The sequence below is a fragment of the Urocitellus parryii genome, chromosome 15 (genome assembly GCF_045843805.1).
Source record: "Urocitellus parryii isolate mUroPar1 chromosome 15, mUroPar1.hap1, whole genome shotgun sequence".
In the NCBI taxonomy this organism is placed as follows: Eukaryota; Metazoa; Chordata; class Mammalia; order Rodentia; family Sciuridae; genus Urocitellus; species Urocitellus parryii.
In genome coordinates, this window is record NC_135545.1 from 47,969,469 (window position 1) to 47,989,939 (window position 20,471).

General features: G+C 39.8%; 1 protein-coding gene and 1 non-coding gene across 3 annotated transcripts in view; both read right to left on the minus strand.

Moving 5' to 3' along the window:
• Glg1 (golgi glycoprotein 1) overlaps nt 1-20,471 on the minus strand; it is a 117,032-nt gene that overhangs the window by 8,136 nt on the left and 88,425 nt on the right. For both annotated transcript variants that reach the window (XM_077793392.1, XM_026399295.2), the window contains exons 11-23: nt 19,762-19,915; nt 17,670-17,807; nt 14,720-14,806; nt 13,419-13,481; nt 12,036-12,149; nt 10,907-10,995; nt 9,198-9,315; nt 7,681-7,773; nt 5,318-5,455; nt 2,688-2,811; nt 1,853-1,995; nt 1,554-1,655; nt 394-501 (exon numbers count right to left, since the gene is read on the minus strand). In XM_077793392.1, coding sequence (XP_077649518.1) covers nt 394-501; nt 1,554-1,655; nt 1,853-1,995; nt 2,688-2,811; nt 5,318-5,455; nt 7,681-7,773; nt 9,198-9,315; nt 10,907-10,995; nt 12,036-12,149; nt 13,419-13,481; nt 14,720-14,806; nt 17,670-17,807; nt 19,762-19,915 — 1,471 coding nt within the window. The remainder of the gene's footprint in view (nt 1-393; nt 502-1,553; nt 1,656-1,852; nt 1,996-2,687; nt 2,812-5,317; nt 5,456-7,680; nt 7,774-9,197; nt 9,316-10,906; nt 10,996-12,035; nt 12,150-13,418; nt 13,482-14,719; nt 14,807-17,669; nt 17,808-19,761; nt 19,916-20,471) is intronic.
• Nucleotides 4,293-4,366, minus strand: Trnaa-ugc (transfer RNA alanine (anticodon UGC)). Its single transcript has one exon. It is a non-coding gene; the product is annotated as a tRNA-Ala (tRNA).

Genomic DNA, 20,471 nt, shown 5'->3' on the forward strand with positions numbered 1-20,471 from the left:
AAAAAAAATACATTAAAAAAACACAATGGTCTAGCTGCAAGATGAGGCATATTTACAAATAATTAGTGTATGTGAAAGAATATTAAAGTTAAAGGAGATAATGGTCAAGGACCAGGTTTAAAGTTTTACGAAACACATAGAATGCTGTGATGGAAGGCTTAGAGTTCCAATCTTGTTACTAAGGAGTACAGACCATAACATTAAAAGAAGAGAAAAAGGGGAGCAAAGCCAGGCTCAGTAGAGTGTTTGTAGTCTCAGCTACGGTGGAGGCTGAGGCAGGAGGACTGCCTGAGCCCAGGAGTTTGAGGTCAGCCTGGGAAACACAGCAAGATTCTGATTCAAAGAAGGGTGGAGGGGAAGCAAAAGCAGAGAAAAAAAGGTGATGATGGTTACCTTTTTACACATTTCTGTTTTGATCTTGAGCAGGTTGACCTTGAGGCACTCTTCCACTTGACCTGTTTGCTCCTGGGCTGCTGCTTCTTCAGCACAAAGATTGGCAATCTGTTCAGGAGACAAAAGAAAACAAGGCCATTCTCCTGAGCACAAAAAAGAGCAAAAGGCTTCCTGAACAGATGAGCCTGCTGAGTCCAACAGTCCCTGGACACTTCTCTCACTGGTGACTTCTCTCACTGCACTGACCAGATGCTGAGTGACAGGTGAAGGATGTTCTGCTATCACCAGAAACCTTGGCCTCTCAATATGTAGACATGGTGATCCTCCATGTGCGCCCAGAGCTCATCTCTAACAGCTTGCTGGTGGAGCACACACCCTCTCCCTGCAGAGGCCAGGCTCCTAGGTTCTGTTTTCCTTCATGATGATAGGCACATGGAATTGAGTTAGTAAATGTACATATCTCTATGCTGTGGAGTCACACTGTCCTAGGACTTCAACAAAGAAGGCTAGTCCCTAATTTCACATGAGGACAGTTATAAAGCCCAATAAAATACTGAAAGCAAATACTTAACATTTACAGAGTTCAGAGTTAACCCAGACTCACAACTTGGAAGCACACACAAAGGGGTTCTTAAACCAAGCCCACAGTGAAGATAACAAACTTAACTTTCTTTGGACAGTTTTATGAGTAAGGTTCTTTGAAACATCTTTAGCTGTGATTTTTCTCAAATTGACATATATTAAACAGGATTCTTCACATGGCTTTTTCTAACTAGGAGTAGAATAATTTCTACAGATAAGCACTTAGAGCTATCATGAGAACACTTTTATTTTTATGGCAAATCTTGGGGTGTTCTGATTTAACTATACAGAATAAAGAGAAGGGAAGAACAAATTATATGTAGAAAGTGATAATAAAAGAATACCCTGTTCAACAGAGAAGTATGAAGCCAACAGGACAGTCTGATGGACTAATGGCAAGCGCAGTTCAGAGGGACAGAGAACCTGGAATTCATTAAGAGCTGTAAAAGAATGGGCCGGCAGCTAACTATGAGTTCAAGGCTGAAGAGAAAGAAAGTAAAGAACTTTTCTCCAGTAAATCTTCTCTGACCAGCTCTGTGCAGACCCAGACTCAGAGCCAGTTTTACACCCGATCCTACCTCATCTGAGCAGTGCAGCTGCAGCTGAGGGTCAAGGCGGTAATCGAGTGCAGACTCCTGGATGATCATGCGGATCTGGTCTTCACAGTCTGAAGACAGGCGCTACATGTGACAAAGAGGGAATACAGCAGCCCACCAGAGATTGTCAGTTTTTATTTAGTCCCTTATTATCTGGCTTGGGGAAGGCCATAAAAAAGGTCTTGGGAAAACAGGGGTGCACTAAAGACTTTCATAGAGAACATTCCCAGGGACAGAGGCAGCTCCATAAACACAGCTCTGTGGAGAGCCCTTCTGTTTACCTGGTCAGCATATCTCAGCTTGAGGCAAGAGATGACTTGGCCTTCTAGCTCTGAATCATCCTTGGCCTTGGTCAGGATGCCATGGCAGAACTTAGGAATGTCAGCTTTACAGGCTTTCCTTAGCACAGGATTTAAGCGATAATCTAGAGTAAGAAGCAGTAAATACTTGATAAAATATTCCACCTAGAAAAGTTCATCAATTTTTAAAAATCCACCTTTCTGAAAAGGGGCAATGACCATGACTGCATGTCAATGACCATAACTAAAACACAATCTGTTCATTTAGTAAATATGTACTGAGCTCTCACTCCACTGTTAATCAGTGATATAATTTGGTTCAAGAGCACTTGTGCAGGGTTTTGTGGCCAATATTAAAAAACAAACAGATAGCAACAGCCTTGCCTATACTAGATATTTTTGAAAACACCAAGAAAGAAATATCCAACACATTGCATATTAAGCTACAAGGTCTTGCAGCCAAAAGCTGAAGTTTCTGTTCTAAAAGAGATTGCCCATATCTTTTGACATGCTCATGGAGTTTTATTATCTCTAAAACTATCTTTTCCAAGGAACTCTAGCCCTTGTTCCTCAAGGGCAGTTTTCCAGATGTTTGCTTCCTGTTTCTCCTGTCATGCCATCCTTACTGGATACTCCTCAAAGGAGGAAAAAGTCACTCTGCTTACATCTAAGCTCTTCTCTTAAAATCCAAGGGTGGTAAAGTATCTGCAGTTTAATTAGGTAACTATATAGTTTAATCAGCAGACTGGATGGTGGCTTTCTCAGTTACTCTTCAAGCTATACTCAATGAGACCAAGAGAGTTAAGCAGGATGGTACCTGTGTTCTGGGTGATCTGGCGCTTGGTTATCATCTGTTTGCATTTGGGATCCATCAATTCACTGTTTTTATTTTGCTTCAAACACTGTAACATGGTTTTAGAATCTGCTTCTGGACAGAACCTCTGCAATGAAACAAGGTTTTATGAAAACAGCTATCCTTATCTGCCAATTAATCCACCTGTGATCATTGTTACATCTTACTGTTGCATCTAAGAGAGCGCTCATTAAAGAAGCAGTGCGAAGGAATCACTTGGCACAAGAGGAACAGCTAAGCCTGAGTAAGCACCAGGCCTCAAGTTCCCTTTTTAAAAAAAAAAAAAAAATTTTAAATTTTTTTAGTTGTAGGTGGATACAATACCTTTATTTTATTTATTTATATGTGATGCTGAGGATCAAACCCAGGGCCTCACACATGCTAAGCGAGTACTCTACGCTGAGCCACAACCCAGGCCCTCAAGTTCCCTTTTTTCACTTATTCTCAACTGTATTTGTCACATTTCTATTATGTCTCTGATTCCTAATTTACATGGCATTGATTACATGGCTATATTAAATTACATGCAATCCCATGAACTTAATTAACTATTGCTTGAGTATGAATACAACATTGTACCAGGTAGTCATCGAGCGCTCAAATCCTATCTAACCAAATCCAGTGGGAAAACCTAGGAATCAGGTTTTACCCATCAACCAATGTGAACAGGAATGTGGGGTAAAGACTCATCTGGTTCATCCTAACTATAGGGGTTTATAATCCAGCCAAACACTGAGGGTCTGGCCCCTGTACATTTATTACTGTCCGTCACTAGGTTCAGTTTTATAATAGAAATGACCTCCATCTCTATTTGCTAAATAACGAGTCTTATTTTTAGTTGTTGATGTTTATTTTTAAAAAATATTTATTTTTTAGTTGTAGTTGGACACATACTTTTATTTATTTTTATATGGTGCTGAGCATAGAACCCAGGGCCTTGCATGTGCTAGGCACACGCTCTACCGCTGAACCATAACCCCAGCCCAACATGCCTTTATTTTATTTACTTATTTGTATGTGGTGCTGAGAATTGAACCCAGTGCCTCACACATGCTAGGCAAGCGCTCTACTGCTGAGCTACAAATCCAGCCCCTGCAACGAGTCTTTAAGTGCCACAGTTCCTGATAAACTCTGGTTGGGACACTAGAATCAAGCCTCCCCTGCCAGTTCTGTTTGTAGGTCTCTGAAGCATGTGTGATTATAATCTATTAACATCCTAATATGGGAATGTGGATTGTGTTTTGACTTTTATTTTTTTTTATTTTTTATTTTTTTAAAGAGAGAGTGAGAGTGGGGAGAGAGAGAGAATTTTTAATATTTATTTATTTACTTCTCGGCGGACACAACATCTTTGTTGGTATGTGGTGCTGAGGATCGAACCCGGGCCGCACGCACGCCAGGCGAGTGTGCTACTGCTTGAGCCACATCCCTAGCCCGTGTATTGACTTTTATAAAATTTTAAAACTTTCTCTTAAATCAGTGTCTGACATTTCCATCCATGTGACTCACCTGGACCAGGACCAGCTAGAGAAACTCACATTTTTAATTTATTTTTATTTTTTAATTTTTTTGTGGTGCTGGGGATTGAACCCAGGGCCTTGTGCATGCAAGGCAAACACTCTACCAACTGAGCTATATCCCCAGCCCAGAAACTTAAACTTTTTTTTTTTTCAAATACTTTTTTCTAGTTATAGATGGACAAATACATTTATTTTGTTTATTTATATATATATTTTTTTATGTGGTGCTGAGGATCAAACCCAGGGCCCTGCATGTGTTAGGCAAGTGCTCTACTGCTGAGCCACAACCTCAGTCCTGAAGCTTACATTTTTTTTAAACCTTTTTAAGTTGTTGATAGACCTTTATTTTATTTATTTATATGTGGTGCTGAGAATCAAACCCAGTGCCTCACACATACCAGGTAAGTGTGCTACCGCTGAGCCACAGCCACAGCCACTGAAACTTATACTTTTAATGGCCGAAATTATCTTTGAAATTTATTTGGTAGGTGAAACTTGGCATTTTTTTGAACTTTTATTTATTTATTTTCCATATTTTTTTTGTTGGTACATTAGAGTTGGCATTGAAAATGCTGACATAGGAATTAGATCTTAAGTTTAATTTTTTTATATGTGTGGACAGATAAAGAAACTTCTGAGAATATTTACTAAAAGAATAACTGAAGCAAAGAATTGCAGAACAGAAAAACCCTTTGAATATGGGAGATGATCTTATAGGAACACACTGGATGGTAGCTAAGTACACCGACCCTTAATTACTAGTCATGTGTTTATTTGGTATCTATTTACCTGTGCCTTGGACTAAAGTGAGGCTAATTATCTCAGTTCTGTGGTTTTCCACTTGAAAATGCATCCACATCATCTGAGGGCTTGTGGAGATTATCTCTATTTTAGCCCAAGAGAGTCTGACCCAGCAGATCTGGGTGGAGCCCAGGAATCTGAAGTTGCCAGGTAGACTGATGCTGCTGGCCTAGGAATCACATCTGGAGAAGCGCCATCTTGGCTGTGTTTAACAGGTTGCAATGGAGAGGGATTTATGCTATTATTTTCACTTATGCTACAACTGGCCCTTACCTTTATCATCTGCTTGCAGACTCGCATGAGTGTGTAGTCTAGTTCTGGGTCCATCATCTCTGTTTCCTGCAGTTTAAATACTTTCTGGTGGCAACGGGTACTCAGCTGCTTCTTGTTTTCTTTCAGACATTCAATGATCTATGACATAAGAGATATGGTCAAGTTGGGGAATGGATCAAAGATTGACAGTCCGTGTTTTTTTTTTTTTTTTTTTTTTTGGGGGGGGGAGGGTTGGTACCAGAGATTGAACTCAGGGGTACTGAACCACTGAGCCACATCCCTAGCCCTATTTTGTATTTTATTTAGAGACAGGGTCTCACTGAGTTGCTTTAGTGCCTCACTCTTGCTGAGGCTGGCTTTGAACTCACAATCCTCCTGCTTCAGCCTCCCGAGCTGCTAGGATTACAGGACAGTCTATATATTTTGACTGGTGCATTCAGTTCCTAGTGCATGCCCCATTTTCTATTCAAGTATCTTTCATTTCTAATTCCAAGGCAATATGAATCAAGAGTTAATCCCCAAGGAGAGTTATAGATTTACAACCTTAGGGCCAGTAGCAAACCAAATAGTATAAAAATTTAGGTTGAGAAGCAGGCTATCCTAGAGTCTAAACTCACTCAGGTTTCCTGGATTTTCTGCCTCCTAGACCTAGCTGTTTCTTTTTTTTTTTTTTTTTAAATATTTATTAGTTCTCGGCGGACACAACATCTTTGTTGGTATGTGGTGCTGAGGATCGAACCCGGGTCGCACGCATGCCAGGCGATCGCGCTACCGCTTGAGCCACATCCCCTGCCCCCTAGCTGTTTCTTATCAAGAGTCTCCTTGGAGCATACATTAGATTCTCTGCATGTGCCTGGAGCAACAACCCTGACTAGATAGTAGACATAAGCCAGGAAGTTGTATCATGTATCACATCAGAATGGATTGTTAGAGGCTAGATAAGACTTAAGTCCCAATCCTTAATTCTGACAAACACAGTCTCATAGGGCACATCATAAGTAACTATGATGGGAAAAAACTGAGTGCTAAATAAAAGCATAAAGTGTTATGGGATAGATTTTAATGAATTAAGTATAGATTAAGTATATCTTGAAATCTTCCCTTCCTTACACCAAACCTTGAGATATTATTAAAAATGAAGAAAAAGAAAGCAGATAGGAGGCTACCTACAATAACCAGGGCTGCAGCATGAAGTCACAAGGCTTCCACAAAATCTTCCAGGAACAACCAAAAAACACCAACTAATACATTAAGAAAGATGATACACAGGGTGACAAAAATGGAAGTATAAAGAAAAGTTAGTCATTTAGGAGGCTGAGGCAGGAGGATTCCAAGTTTGAGTCTAGCTTCAGCAACTTAGTGAGACCCTCAGCAACTTAGCAACTCTCCCTCAAAATAGAAAATGAAAAGGACTGGGGATGTAGCTTAGTAGTAAAGTGTCCCTGGGTTCAATCCCCAGTACAACAAACAAACAACGCCCCCCCCCCCAAAAAAAAAGTTAAAAGACAGAGGCTGGAGGATTACAAATTCAAAGTCAGCCTCAGCAACATGGCCAGACCCTGGGCCAAAAATAAGATACAGAGGACAGACTGAGATAGTTATCGGAATTCTAGGAGGAAGGAAATGGAAAGCAAATTTTGAAAGAACAATGATTGAAAATTCCCCAGAAGCAGAGAAAGACATGATTCTGAGACTGAAAGAGCCAACTAGGCTAGAGAAAACACAACACTGCACCTAATTACATCACATACATCACACTGAAATTACAGAATGTTAAACAGAAAACTAACCCTCTCAGACATGGATAAACTACAAAGAGATGAGAATCAGATGGACTCAGGTTTTTCACCGGCAATGGTAGATATGAGACAATGTATATAAATTATCTCAAAAGCTAAAGCACTATGGCAGTGTACTGGGTAACTGGAGAACATTTTTAAAAAAAATATTAGTTGCTTATAATTCATCTTGGCAATTCTGGAGAGGGCCTTATTTCTGTACTTAAAATAACTTCCCTAGATGATTCTTACTTGACTCTTAAGAACTTCTGTGCAATGGGAAAACAGTCTGAAGGTAAAAGAGCTGGGAAAGCTATCAAGAGGAGGAGAAACTTAAAGGATCACTAGAAGCTTATATTAAGCAGATTAGGTGGAGAAAGATGAGGTAACTGGAAAGAGGGAAGAGAAAAAATATGGGACAAAGAAGAGTATGAGGGAGGAACTCTGGCAAAGGCAGTCTGGTATGGTATAAAGGAGATAGTAAGGCTCAACAGAATGTAATGGGTCATGTTTTACCAGCAAAGAATTAGTCATCACAATGTCACTCTCACATGACTTCTACAGTTAACCAAAGCAAAAGGTTACCTGAGCATTGCCATACTGCACAGTGGAACAGTAGTTCTTGATGTCACTCTTGCAGGCTTCATACAGATCTGGCTCCAGCCGGATGTCCTCTGTCTGTATAAGAGGGAGTCAGCATGGAAAAGTGAGCTGCTGCTTCTTTTTTTAAAATTTTATTTACTTATATGTGGTGCTGAGAATCGAACCCAGTGCCTCATGCATACTAGGCAAGCGCTCTACCACTGAGCCACAACCCCAGTCCTGAAAGTGAGCTTCTTTAGGTTGGAAATGTCAGTGTTCTATAGACTTATTTGTTGGTTGAATATTTATTTATTTATTTATACACAATACCTTTATTTCTTTAGTTGTACACAATACCTTTCTTTCTTTATTTTTATGTGGTGCTGAAGATTGAACCCAGGGCCCCGCACATGCTAGGCGAGCGCTCTACCGCTGAGCCACAACCCCAGCCCCGTTGAATCTTTTTTAAAAATCTTATCTAGTGACCACAACTTCTACAAATGGCAGCAGTGTGGCCATGCAGCAGGTGGCCTTAAGCCTTCTTAGAAAATGAAATGCCATGTCTAGTCCTTCAGAGGACTGCTGAGATGAAATAAAACTATGTGAAAATCACATTAGAAAGTTAAAATATAGTGCAAATATACGATTCTACCTTTATTATTTTATCAAAACAGGCTCAAATGAGGAAATCAAAGTTTCTAGCTCAAAACAAGTCTCTATTATAATAGGACAGTCAGACCAGCTCCACTTAAATAGAATCCTCATTGAATGAATCACTGCCACTGAATGTGAAACGCTGACAACTTCTGTGATTTAATGATGTTTGGTCTCCATTACTAATTTTTACTTAGACTGAGGTGAAATGGTATGATTCATAGCATCAAACATACAAAAAAAATTTTTATCTTTTTTTAACAAGATCTGGGTGTGACTTCAACAAGAAGAGCAAGAGCAAGAAGTGTCCTCCTACAGTGTACACTGCATATGACCCAAATTCATTCCACCCTGATAAGAAGCAAACTCATCACTGCATGGTGTGGCAGTCCCCTGGACACCACAGCTGCTTAGGGGGTGGGCACAATCCAACAGATGGGAAGGAACTTTACTTCATGGTAAAGGGAGATTTCTTTTTCCCTTTTCCTGTTGGATGAGTAGTGGAATAGGCAGTCCAGTGTCACAGGCAGCCACTGTATGGAGCCAAGAGTGAAACCCATATTGGCATGAAGCTGATGCCACAGAGAGGAAAAGACCCTCAGTCCCTGAGGACATTATTGATTAATGACCATTATAACAAACTTAAGAGCTTGCCCTAGAGCTAGTTTTCCAATGTGTGTTAAAAATGCTTTATCCCTCAAAACCAAAACAAAACAGCGAGACAAGAAGCTAATGTCCACATGGTAAAATTTCAGCAAGGTGACTCCGACCTTGACCATAATAGTAGTTGCTAAAATCTTTGGCTTTGTTCCCACCCATCCCCAGCTTTCTAAGCCCGGACCCCTGGGGTTTGTGGGAAGCAGTACCATCTCTAGTTCCTCCACACGGAGCTGCTTACGGCACTTCAGGGACACTCTGTGCTCCTTGGCTTCCTGCAGAGTGTCATTGCGCACAGTGGTGCTAAGGCAGATTACCACATCCACCCTGCCAAGAGAGGAGAAGGCGTGAGATTGGAAGGAGCCACACCATTTACCCAGAATTCATAATCTTCGCCATGTGTTTGAATATCTTTCCTGTAAATCTGTTTTGTCTTTTTTTTTTTTTTTTCAGAATGCTAAAAGCAATTTGACTGTACAGTAGTTCTCCCTTATTTACTTATTAATGGCCCCAAAGTAAGAGTAGTGACACCGGCAATTCCAAAGAGAAACTGTAAAAAAAAAAAAAAGACATGCTGGGATTGCTAAAATCTACAGTACTAAGAAATACTGAGAGACTGAGAGAGATTGAGACAGATCATCCATAAAACTTTTTATTAATTTGTTTTAATCTGTTTTATTTTAAATTATTTATATTAATCTCATACTGTGTCTAATCTACACATTAAACTTTATCATAGGTAAGTAGGAGTAAAAAAAAAACACAGCATCTATATGGGGTTTGGTACTATCTGTAGTTTAGGCATCTGCTGGGGGTCTTCAAATATATCCCCTGCTGATAGAGAGGGACAACTGTATGTCATAAGAAGAATCAGCCTAAATGCTGATCACATTTTTAAAAGGACATGTATATGAGGACAGCTCAACAAACAAGGGACCACAGAGGATGCTGCTCTGAATTCTGGGCCTGTGTCTTGGAGATTCTATGAAACTTATTCCCAGAAAGTACAGAAATCCATGCAAAATGAGAACCTGGTTTATACGAGAGGAAATATGTTCTAGAAGTGTGCCTTTTCAAAAAACAATACAGAAGAATTTGGGTAGTAATGCTGCTAGAGTCTATCAGCATCCTAATTAAGACCTAATTCTGAAGTTAAGCAAGCTTCTGTTTCTTCCAGATATCTAACTCAGTAAAAGCTGTGGCTATTTTTTAGCAGAGGTGACTAATGAGATGATGCTGGGAAAAAGTTCACCTTTCCTCTCAACTGAAGCTTACTTCTTCTTTTTTTTTTTTTTTTAAATATTTATTTTTTGGGCTGGGGATGTAGCTCAAGCGGTAGTGCGCTCGCCTGGCATGCGTGCGGCCCGGGTTCGATCCTTAGCACCACATACAAAGATGTTGTGTCTGCCGAAAACTAAAAAATAAATAGTAAAAAATTCTCTCTTCTCTCTCCCTCTCTCTTAAAAAAAAAAAAAAATATATATATATATATATATATATGTATGTATGTATATATATTTATTTATTTTTTAGGTGTGGATGGACACAACACAATGCCTTTATTTTTTTACATGGTGCTGAGGATGGAACCCGGGTCCTGCCCATGCTAGGTGATCGCTCTACCGCTGAGTCACAATCCCAGCCCTGAAGCTCACTTCTTAAGTATACAATCTGCATCTGTTTCACCAATTAACCTGGAAAAATTAATGATGTCCCCATAGCCTATGGTATCTCCTCATGAGAACTCCTACACCGGGAATTCTTCTGGGGAGCTATGAAGACGACTTGTCAAGGCAATCCAAGTGTATGGCTATACTACCAAAGAAGAGGTACAGAAGATCTCTAGGGCTGCTTCTGCTACTGCCTGATATCCTGGATAGTCATTTAGCAGCTAACAGATCAATTAAGAGGTACATACTTCTTTTTTATGTTGGGGCAAAGTTTCAACACATCTTCCTTGCAAGCCATTTTGAACTTGTAAGAGAACCGAAAATCCTTCATCTGTACCTGAAAGATGATGAGAAAGAAAATCAGAAGCTTTGTGATTTCGCTGAAATCTATAGTATTGAGAGAGATTGAGAGACTGAGAGAAGAGATTGAGATAGAAAAATCATCCATAAAACTTTTATTATTTTGTTCTAATCTGTTTTATTTTAAATTATTCATACTAATCTCATACTGTGCCTAATTTATACACTTTGTGGTCAATAGTGGTGGGTGACATTTTGATCATACAGTTTTCAGAAGCCTGCTCACGGGACCCTGCATAACTGTCCTGTCTTGAGGACTTTGGGATTTTCTCTGCCACTTCCTTCAAGTTTCTATTCTAGTACCTCCTGGTGAAACCCCTTTTCTCCTTCACCCTTTACCCCCTGCCTCAGTTTTTCATCCTGAGACTATACAGTCATTTGTACACTTGTTTTTGTGTCTTTGTCTTACTCAAATCTAGAGTCCACAGGGCAGGGGTACTCATTAACCTGATGGAATGCAGGCAGGTGGTCTACACGTCTGAGAAGAGGTCAATGTGCTCAGGTTACTAGTTTCATTTTCCCTGAAGGAAGCACTTGCTATACCAAAACACTTCTTAGTCACCTGTGTAACCACAAAGTATGGTCTAACTTTTTATTCAACTATCAGATCTGGGTTGCATGATTTAGAAGAAAAAAAGGCTTCTGTACTGAACAGATAACAGAAAACAAGAGATTCCAGGGACACTAATCATTAAAGGAGAAGCCTACCCATCTCACAGGAGTTCTGTGACTGGCGCAGGAAATGCCTGTTTACTTATCTCTATTCTCCCTAGACTAAACGCTCCCTAAGGAAAAGGGACCATGTCTTATTTATCATTGATGTCAAGGAGCCTAACAAAGTGTCTAATCACATTAGAGAAAAACTAAATTTATTAAGAACAGTTAAAATAGGACATATACTTGGCAAAAAATGATTTTTTAGGAACAGCAGAGCTGTTCTGATGTTCCAAAAGAAGAAGAGGTTTAGTAGTCAACCAAGCAGCTAAGATAGGAAATTGACAGGCCAGTGTCACTGACCAGCTGAAAGTGGGTAACTCCAATGGCACATTTCTCGTTCATATCCTTCTGGTGTTTGTTCTGAATCAGACACTCCATCAGGTCCCCAGAGTCTATCTGGTTATCTGCCACATCCTGGGGAAAACAGCACATACTTACACTTCATTTGCAACGGTTAAGTGAATAAAAACTATAGCTTATTCTGGGAAAAGTGAAATAGGATTGATTCTATAAGCTTTCATAAAAAAGATAAATCAAAAATTATTCAGGGCCGGGGCTGTGGCTCAGTGGTAGAGCACTCGTCCCGCATTGTGAGGCCCTGGGTTCGATCCTCAGCACCACATATATAAAAAATAAAGGTATTGTGTCCACCTACTACTAAAAAAATATTTTTAAAAAAATTACTCAAAGTAAGGCCGGGTACAGTGGTGAACACCTGAAATCCCAGTGGCTCAGGAGGCTGAGGCAGGAGGATCGCAAGTTCAAACCCAGCCTCAGCAAAAGTGAGGCGCTAAGCAACTCAGACCCTGTCTCTAGGGCTGGGAATGTGGCTCAGTGGCTGAGTGCCCTGGAGTTCAATCTCCAGTTACCCCAGCCCCCAAATTATTCAAAGCAAGTCTGAGAAATTACAAAAGATAAACATTTAGTGGGACAAATTTACACACCAAATTGTACATGAGGCAAGAATATATACTATGAGGGCTTTTACTCAGTGCCCTTACATGATGCCAGCAGCTGGCTTTTGAGATAATATCTAATAGCCTCCTGGATGTCATGTCCTAAAAGTTCCTAGGTGTGTTTCATTACCACAATTTAGGTAGTTCAACAAATGAGTAAGTAATAAAGTAACAGAATTCATTCAACATTGAAGTACAAAGGAGATAGCTGATATGAGAAGTCAGTCATTAATACAACTGCTAACAATTCAACCATGCTACTAAGGGGCGTCCCTTTTGTATCTTTTCTTATAGAAGGCATCTCTACTACCAATGTTACCCACATACATTGTCACCTACAAAGGCTAATCAAACAAAGTTTGCCAGGGTGGGCCTTCTCTCTTGAACTACTGTATACATTTCCAACTTTTTTCTTGGTGGTATTGGGGATACCAGAGAGGTTCTCTACCAGGAGCTATACCCCTCACCCTTTTTAAAAATTTGAGACCTATGCTCACAAAGATGCTCTGGCTGGAACTTGCAATTTTCTGCCTCAGCCTCCCAAGTAGCTGGGATTACAGGTATGCACCACTATGCCTGGCATACCTTTCCAGCTTTCACTTGTCAAAGATGCCTGTCACCTGGGAGGAATGTATGCCGAAGATAGAGATAAGTTCAACCCCTCAGGACCAGAGTCCCAATGAATTTGGTTCTATTTCTAATTCTTGTTCCTCCAGACATCACTTACATGGCAAAAGTTCTGAATTATGGGTTCGCAGGCTCTCATCAGCAAAGCTTCTATTTGAATATCCTGTAGAAGATTAAAGAGATTAATCTTTCTGCTTTAGAAAAAGCCAGGGGTAGAAGAATAGCAGTTCTCCTTCTAAATCAGGAGCATCAATGGGCAAATAATTCAGTATGTGCATTTAGAAACTATTCTAGTATTTAAGTTACCCAGTCGCAGAAATACACTGAACTGTTTCTTCATTATATTCTAAAAGGCAAATTTTCTAGAGGCAGATTCCCCTTGTACCTGAACAAAAGAGGATACAGAATTAAGAAAGGTGGGATGATGATACTAGAGTGTTTCCAAAACACCACACAGTTCAAAATGAAAACAGCGTAACTGGATTTTGTTTACAAGCTCATAATCCAGATCACTGAGTTTAGACCAGTTGATGAGCCACTGCTCTGGTGAACACCTGCTAACATGCCTTTAAACAGAGCAACAGAGGGTAGCACTAGCGACTGAAGTAACATCTTCCATCAAGAGTGACAAACTGAGAATGTCCTCATCAGCCCACAGGGACAATGAGAATGGGAATGGAGATGACCCAAGATGAGAGAGAGCAATGTGCTTTTGAAAACTAGAAAGCAAAGAAGGATTGATCGAGAAATGTAATTTTATGTAATGCCAATTTTGACAATTCAGATCGTACTAAAAAGGCTTATGATGAAAAAAGAACAATTACCTAATTTTGCCCCCATAAGAGAAGTTTAGCATTTTTGGCTGTCTCCCCACCACAGTAATAATCTCTGTAGTTCTGGATAACATGCCTGTGCCTATGAAGATTTTAAATCTTATGTTTGATATTTTAGTGGGTTTCAGGATGGAACAGGGCTAAACATGTGTTCAAATGTCAAGTATAACTGGCAGCCCCAGGCTTTTACTTTATTACATTTGAAAATTACAAATGACCTAACTAAAAGAGCTAAAAAGGGTAAGAGATGAGGAACACTTAGATTACTCTTGAATGAGATTCAGAGATCAGAGGGGTAGGAGCTAGCTTTTCTTAAGGGTCCAGTCACTGTGATAACTCTATGAAGAAAACCAAAGGGCCAAATGCATCCAGGGTTTTTCTAGAGAAATGAGGGAAGGGGTCAGGAAACAACCCAATAAACTTTTTTACGAAGCAAATGGGGAGGGTCTGATTAGGTTTCTTTTGATTGACAGAGGACCTGTGTTCTCAAGAGTACAGAAACAGAACTGAGCAAAAAGGTCAGGCTGCTGGCAGGCCCATCTCCTCCAGGGAGCTGCATATGGCTTACCTCTGACTCTAACTCGGTGAGGTTGCCCACTATGTCTCTGCACTCCACAGCCAAGTCATCCAGATGGTCCTGGAGGCACTCAAGCTCCTGTGCATAAAAAGGCAAGCCCTTGGTATTCATCAGTCACATAAACAAACAACAGTAGTTGAGAATACCAGTTTCTACTTCTTTTGAACTGGTCCTCCTTTTCCTCTTAAAACTATCACTATCTCACTGAATAGAACACAAAAGTTTAATTTGATTCACCAAACTAAGATTGTTGAAAAGATAATTACTCTCTGTAGCAGGGTACTTAAGAGGGCCAAGGGAGTACAGAAATGCAAACATTAGAGGAGGCCAAATCTAGAAGTCCAACAAGATCCATACTTAGGGTCCTCAAAGTCTAAACATCTTATCAGGATTTTATTCCATTCTGTCAACACCCTGCCACTCCAGGTTTTTTTTTTTTTTTTTGTGTGTGTGTGTGTGTGCATGTGTGTGTGTGTGTGTGTGTGTGTGTGTGTGTGTGTGTGGTGCTGGGGATTGAATCCAGGGCCTTATGCATGCAAGGCAAGCACTCTACCAACTGAGCTTTATCTCCAGCCCAGCCATTCCCCTTTTAATCTGTGGGGTTTTGTTTGTTTGTTTGGGAACTGGGAATTGAACCCAGGGGCACTTAATCCCTGAGCCACATCTCCAACCCATTTTTTATTTTGAGACAGGGTTTCACTATTGAGAAGTATAAGTTGCGGAGGCTGGCCTTGAACTTGTGATCATTCTGCCTCAGCCTCCTGAGCTGCTGGGGTTAGAGGTGTGTGCCATTGTGCCTGGCTTAATCTGTTTTTTTTTTTTTTAATGGGCCTTTACTTTGTTCATTTACTTATATGCGGTGCTGAGAATCAGAACCCAGTTCCTCACACATGCCAGGCAAGAACTCTACCACTGAGCCACACCCCAGCTCCTTTATCTGTGTTTTGATTATTTTTTTACTTTCCATATTAAATCTGCAATTTGATAATGATCACAGGACAATAAATTCATAGTGAAAGGCATGAATTATGTTAAGACTCTGCATGGGCAAAGTAGATGGGGACAGAGGACTTGGAATACAGGGTAGAGCTTAAAGTTCCTACAAGTCAGATCTAGGATTCACATTAAAAGAATCCAGCACTTATTAAAAGGATCCTCTAAGGTAAACTTAAAAAGAAGGGAGCACGCTAGAGTTTAGATATTTAAAAGCTATTTTGTCCACGCTTTTGAAACTGAGTTGAAGCTTCCCTGTAGCCTTAGTATATTATTTTTCCTCTTAGAGGAGCAGAGGTTTAAGTGCAACATCAGCTCACTTTCCCAAAGCAATATGGCTACTTCTCAGACGAGTGCTGTAAAGGGATCAGGTTAATGTACTGACCATTTTGCAGGAATCTCTCTGTTTTAGAATTAGAATAGGAAGAGAGGAGAAGGGTTGAAGGAATTATACAATAATCAGAATGGAAGGGGGGGAAACCTAAAGGAAAATGCAATAACCTTTTGGGAGTAAAATAAATAAATGGCTAAGGAAAAAAAACTCATCTATGGAGTCCTTTCTTAGGTTTAGCTGCTCAGTGAATATGTGCAGCTTCCTAAATGTTTACTTTACAGAGGAATATGAAGGAAACTGTTCCCCAGGATCCCATATCAACATGTCCTTTGTTCCACTGGACGGATGCAGCAGAAAGCTAAATTATAGGCATTTTCTAACAGTAAACCCTGAGAACTACAGCACTTTCAGGCAGCAGACTGCTGAAAATAGACCTAGTAGGCAGCAACGTTGCTTCTTTAAAATGTCCAATTCCTATACATGTGGCTTTTTAATACTTTAATTCCAGAAAGGGCTTTATAGTTGTACAAATTCAGCCTGACTTCACTCCTTATTCTAATATTAATGGTGGCTTTAAACAAGTAGCTATTTCTCACTGCTGATTATCCTGCTTTATGACAGAAAAAACGCTTCCTTTCTAGGTAACCTCCAGTCATGTACCATTTTTTCCCTTTCCCTCACAAACCAGGCACATGATCCTAAGGAACTATTCCCAGCCTGTGTAACTCTTGGCTTCTAAAAGTCTGTATCTCTAGAAGTATGATCACACATTCAGCATAATAAAATATCCTAATGGGGCTGGGGATGTGGCTCAAGCCACATCAATCTTTAAAGAAAAAAAATAAATAAATAAAACATCCTAATAAAAAATGAATTAAATTCGGGGCTGGGGTTGTTGCTCAGTGGTCGAGCGCTTGCCTAGCATGTGAGAGGCCCTGGGTTCCTTGCACTTTCTACAGGGAGCTTATAACACAAGGGAATGAGTACCTCACTCAGATTAAACCTGAGTTTTAGGAAAGTGGTCAACACATTTTACTTATCTGAGCCTCTATTTGGTCAACTAGGTGGAAAAAAATAATTCCATTTCCAGATATCTTGTGCTGTTCTGGGGCATGCACACTATTCATGCATGCCAATATTTGTATATGAATAATACTTTGCTTATTTCAGAAGGATTTAATGTGGTTTATAAAGGTGAGAACAGGAATAAAAAGGCAAGATAAAATAAAATTAAAAATGAGTAAAAAAAGAAAAGTGGAATGGAACTAGCAATAAACAAGCCTGATACAAGAAGGCCTACTATGAAACCCTATATGCTAGTTAGAGGTAGCTGAACCTTTGGCTCTAAGCCTTGTAAGAACCAACACAAAGAGGGAAAATAATCAATTACAAAATATAGTAACCATAATATAGGAAAAAAAGTAGCTACTTGGGAAAAAGACAATTATTCTTGATATAAAGACCAAAGAACATTTTCCTGAGAATTTCTTCTACAGAGAATACGAACGGTATAATAAATCAAGGCTGTAAAGCAAACACCAAGATGGATCTCACTGTAAGTCATAAAACATTGCCATTAACAGTAAAAAACAAACAGGAAGCCCAGTTGCCTACCTGCCCAGTCTCTGTTTTCTCACTACACCATTTCCCCAGATCTATGAGGCATTTATCCTGGAGGGCAGGATCCAGCTTAACATCCATGGCACGTTGGTGTAGGATCCTTTGGACTTCAGCTCGGCACTCCCGGGAGAGCTATGTGACAATCAATTAACAATTTACTTTAAAAGTACCAAAACATATACATGAAGACACCAGACAGAGCAAAGCTGTTCTCAGGAAACTAAAAAATATCTCTGTAGTTTATCTTCCAAACTTTATACCTCAAATCTCTTCCAGAATAAGAATTACATGTTCCAGGAGCCTTTTAAAAGTCCATATCTCTAGAAGTATGATCATACATTTAGCATAATAAAATATCCTGATAAAAATGAATTAAATTAGGGGCTGGGGTTGTTGCTCAGTGGTAGAGCACACACCTAGTATGTGGGAGGCCCTTGGTTCAATCCTCAGCACCACATATAAATAAAATAATGGTACTGTGTCCAATTACAACTAAAAAATAAATATTAAAAAAAGTTTTAAAAATGAATTGAATTCATACAGATTAGGTTAGTTAGTTTCTGGTTTGCAAAGTTAACTTGCCATTCTATGGGTAGGAGAGAATATCAGATCTGTTTCAGGAAGAATAACACTTGATTTAGGAGAACTAAGTTCCATCTGAGCTCAGTTCATTCTCAGTTCCTCACAATGAGGCAGGCAACTGCAGGAGCCAGTCAGACCAGGCCAGATTCTTCTAGATGAATTATGTGGCATGAGTAGAGGTGAAGCAGGTAGAAACTGATAGTTTTGGAAGGGCCATAAAAAGCTGTCATTGACAGGTACAAATGTCTCTTCCTAAAGAAGGCAGCACACCTAAGGCAAGAAATACAGATTTAATTTCTTAGTGTTTGGAGTCATGTGATGTTCTGAAACTAGACAGAGCTGGTGGTACACAATATTGTTAATGTATTTTTCAAATGCCACTGAATTTTTCTCTTTAAACTGGTTAATTTTATATTGTGAATTTCACTTCAATACTTCAAGTGTTTATTTAAAAAAAAAAAAAAAAGCTAGCATATCAGATTCCATCCCTTTCTTCATTTGTAAGAGCTAGAACCTCCTACTATAGTAACTAGCTAGATGCCAGGATTTGGGAGCCCCTGTAGTTAATGAGAGGCTCATTACACGAAGTAAAATATAAAACAAGTCCCATGTTTTCTTACATAGCTGTAGAAAACTGGGTTAGACTAATAGCAACTGAAGTACATTTTTCTACTTCAGTCCTCCTCTTTTGAATCCTAGATAGTCAGATAGATCTGGGCACTGAGCTCAGAAGGGGTACTTGTAAACAAGCTCATGAAGTAATGCCACGCTTTCCTAACAAATGCAGAACTGACATGTATGCAAGTAGGGGTCTCCCAGAAGGTGTGAAAAAAGTCCTTCTGGAGAGCAACCAGGATGCCAGTGAGGCACTAGCAGGCAGTCAATGCTGCCTGAGAGCCAAGGATACACAAAAACCACACCCAAAAGCAGCAATGGGGCAAATACCAAGAGACTGGGGTGTGGAAGTTTCTGTTTCAACTGGTGCATTGTCAGAGAAGCCTCATTAGTACAGGCATTTGTGTTCAGCTGTCAGGGGCAAAAGCCTAAAGAACCATTTGTATCCTGGCTAAAAGCTTCTAATGGATCTTTAAAGCTAAATAAAGTTAGGACCAGAATTTTAATTGTCCATTTATGATTCAGATTTTAGTAATTTAAAGAAAAAACCTGGATATGTTCACCCACTCACTTCGTTAAAAACATAATCAGATGAAAAGAAGTGGGTGAGCAACTGCAGGGATGCTCGATAAATGAAGAACTTTCTAGAAGAACAACAACATCCTCCCCATAAATAAACAAATGACAGGGCTGGGGTTGTGGCTCAGAAGTAGAGCACTCGCCTAGCATGCGTGAGGCACTAGGTTCGATCCGCAGCACCGCATAAAGTAAAATAAAGATATTGTGTGCACCTATAAGTAAAAATATTAAAAAAAACTAAACAAACAAACAAAAACAAACAAACAAAAAAACAACAAATGACAGGAAGAAACCAAAGTTGACTGCATACCCTCCTTCCCTGCTCCTCGGTGCGGTAGGCGTGTCTGTATAAACAAGAGAACACAGCTCCGGGAGGCATAAGTTCACTGGTCTCGTTCCAACCATGGGTATGGCAAAGACGAGACGCATCTCCCTGGCACTTGCGGTAGAGGACAGGATCCAGCCTAGAAGACAAAGAGTAACAATTTTCCTTCTCAGATAGGCTATGGGTTTTCAGCAGATGCTTGCTGATGTACTCACTGATAATCACCTCCAGAATAGCAGAGACAGTAGGTAAGCAGAAGTATGTTCCTGAATGCTGCTCTTAGTGGACACATGGTGGTCAATCTGTAGAAGTTTGTTAACTTCATATTGAAGTCCACTTTCTACCTCAAAGATTTTATCTTGGTTATGGAAGTTACCTAACGTTACAGTAAGACTCAGCATTCACATGTCTAGGTCACAAAAGAAAGCCAGGGTTATAGCCACCAAGAAATTCACAACTTGTCACTAAATACATCTTCCTCTCTGATAGACCAGATCCAGAAAGGTGAGGAAACTGTCTCCTACTCAACTTTCTCTCTAGTAATACTGTTCCTCTTTCTTTTCCCATACAAGGTAAAACAGTCATCTTTTAGTTTACCTAAATATGTTTATAAAATTATAAAACATGACATTTAACTTTGAATCTTGGGACAGTGGGTTAGATGATGAGCCTGCTTCTTTAAATCAGATCAAGGG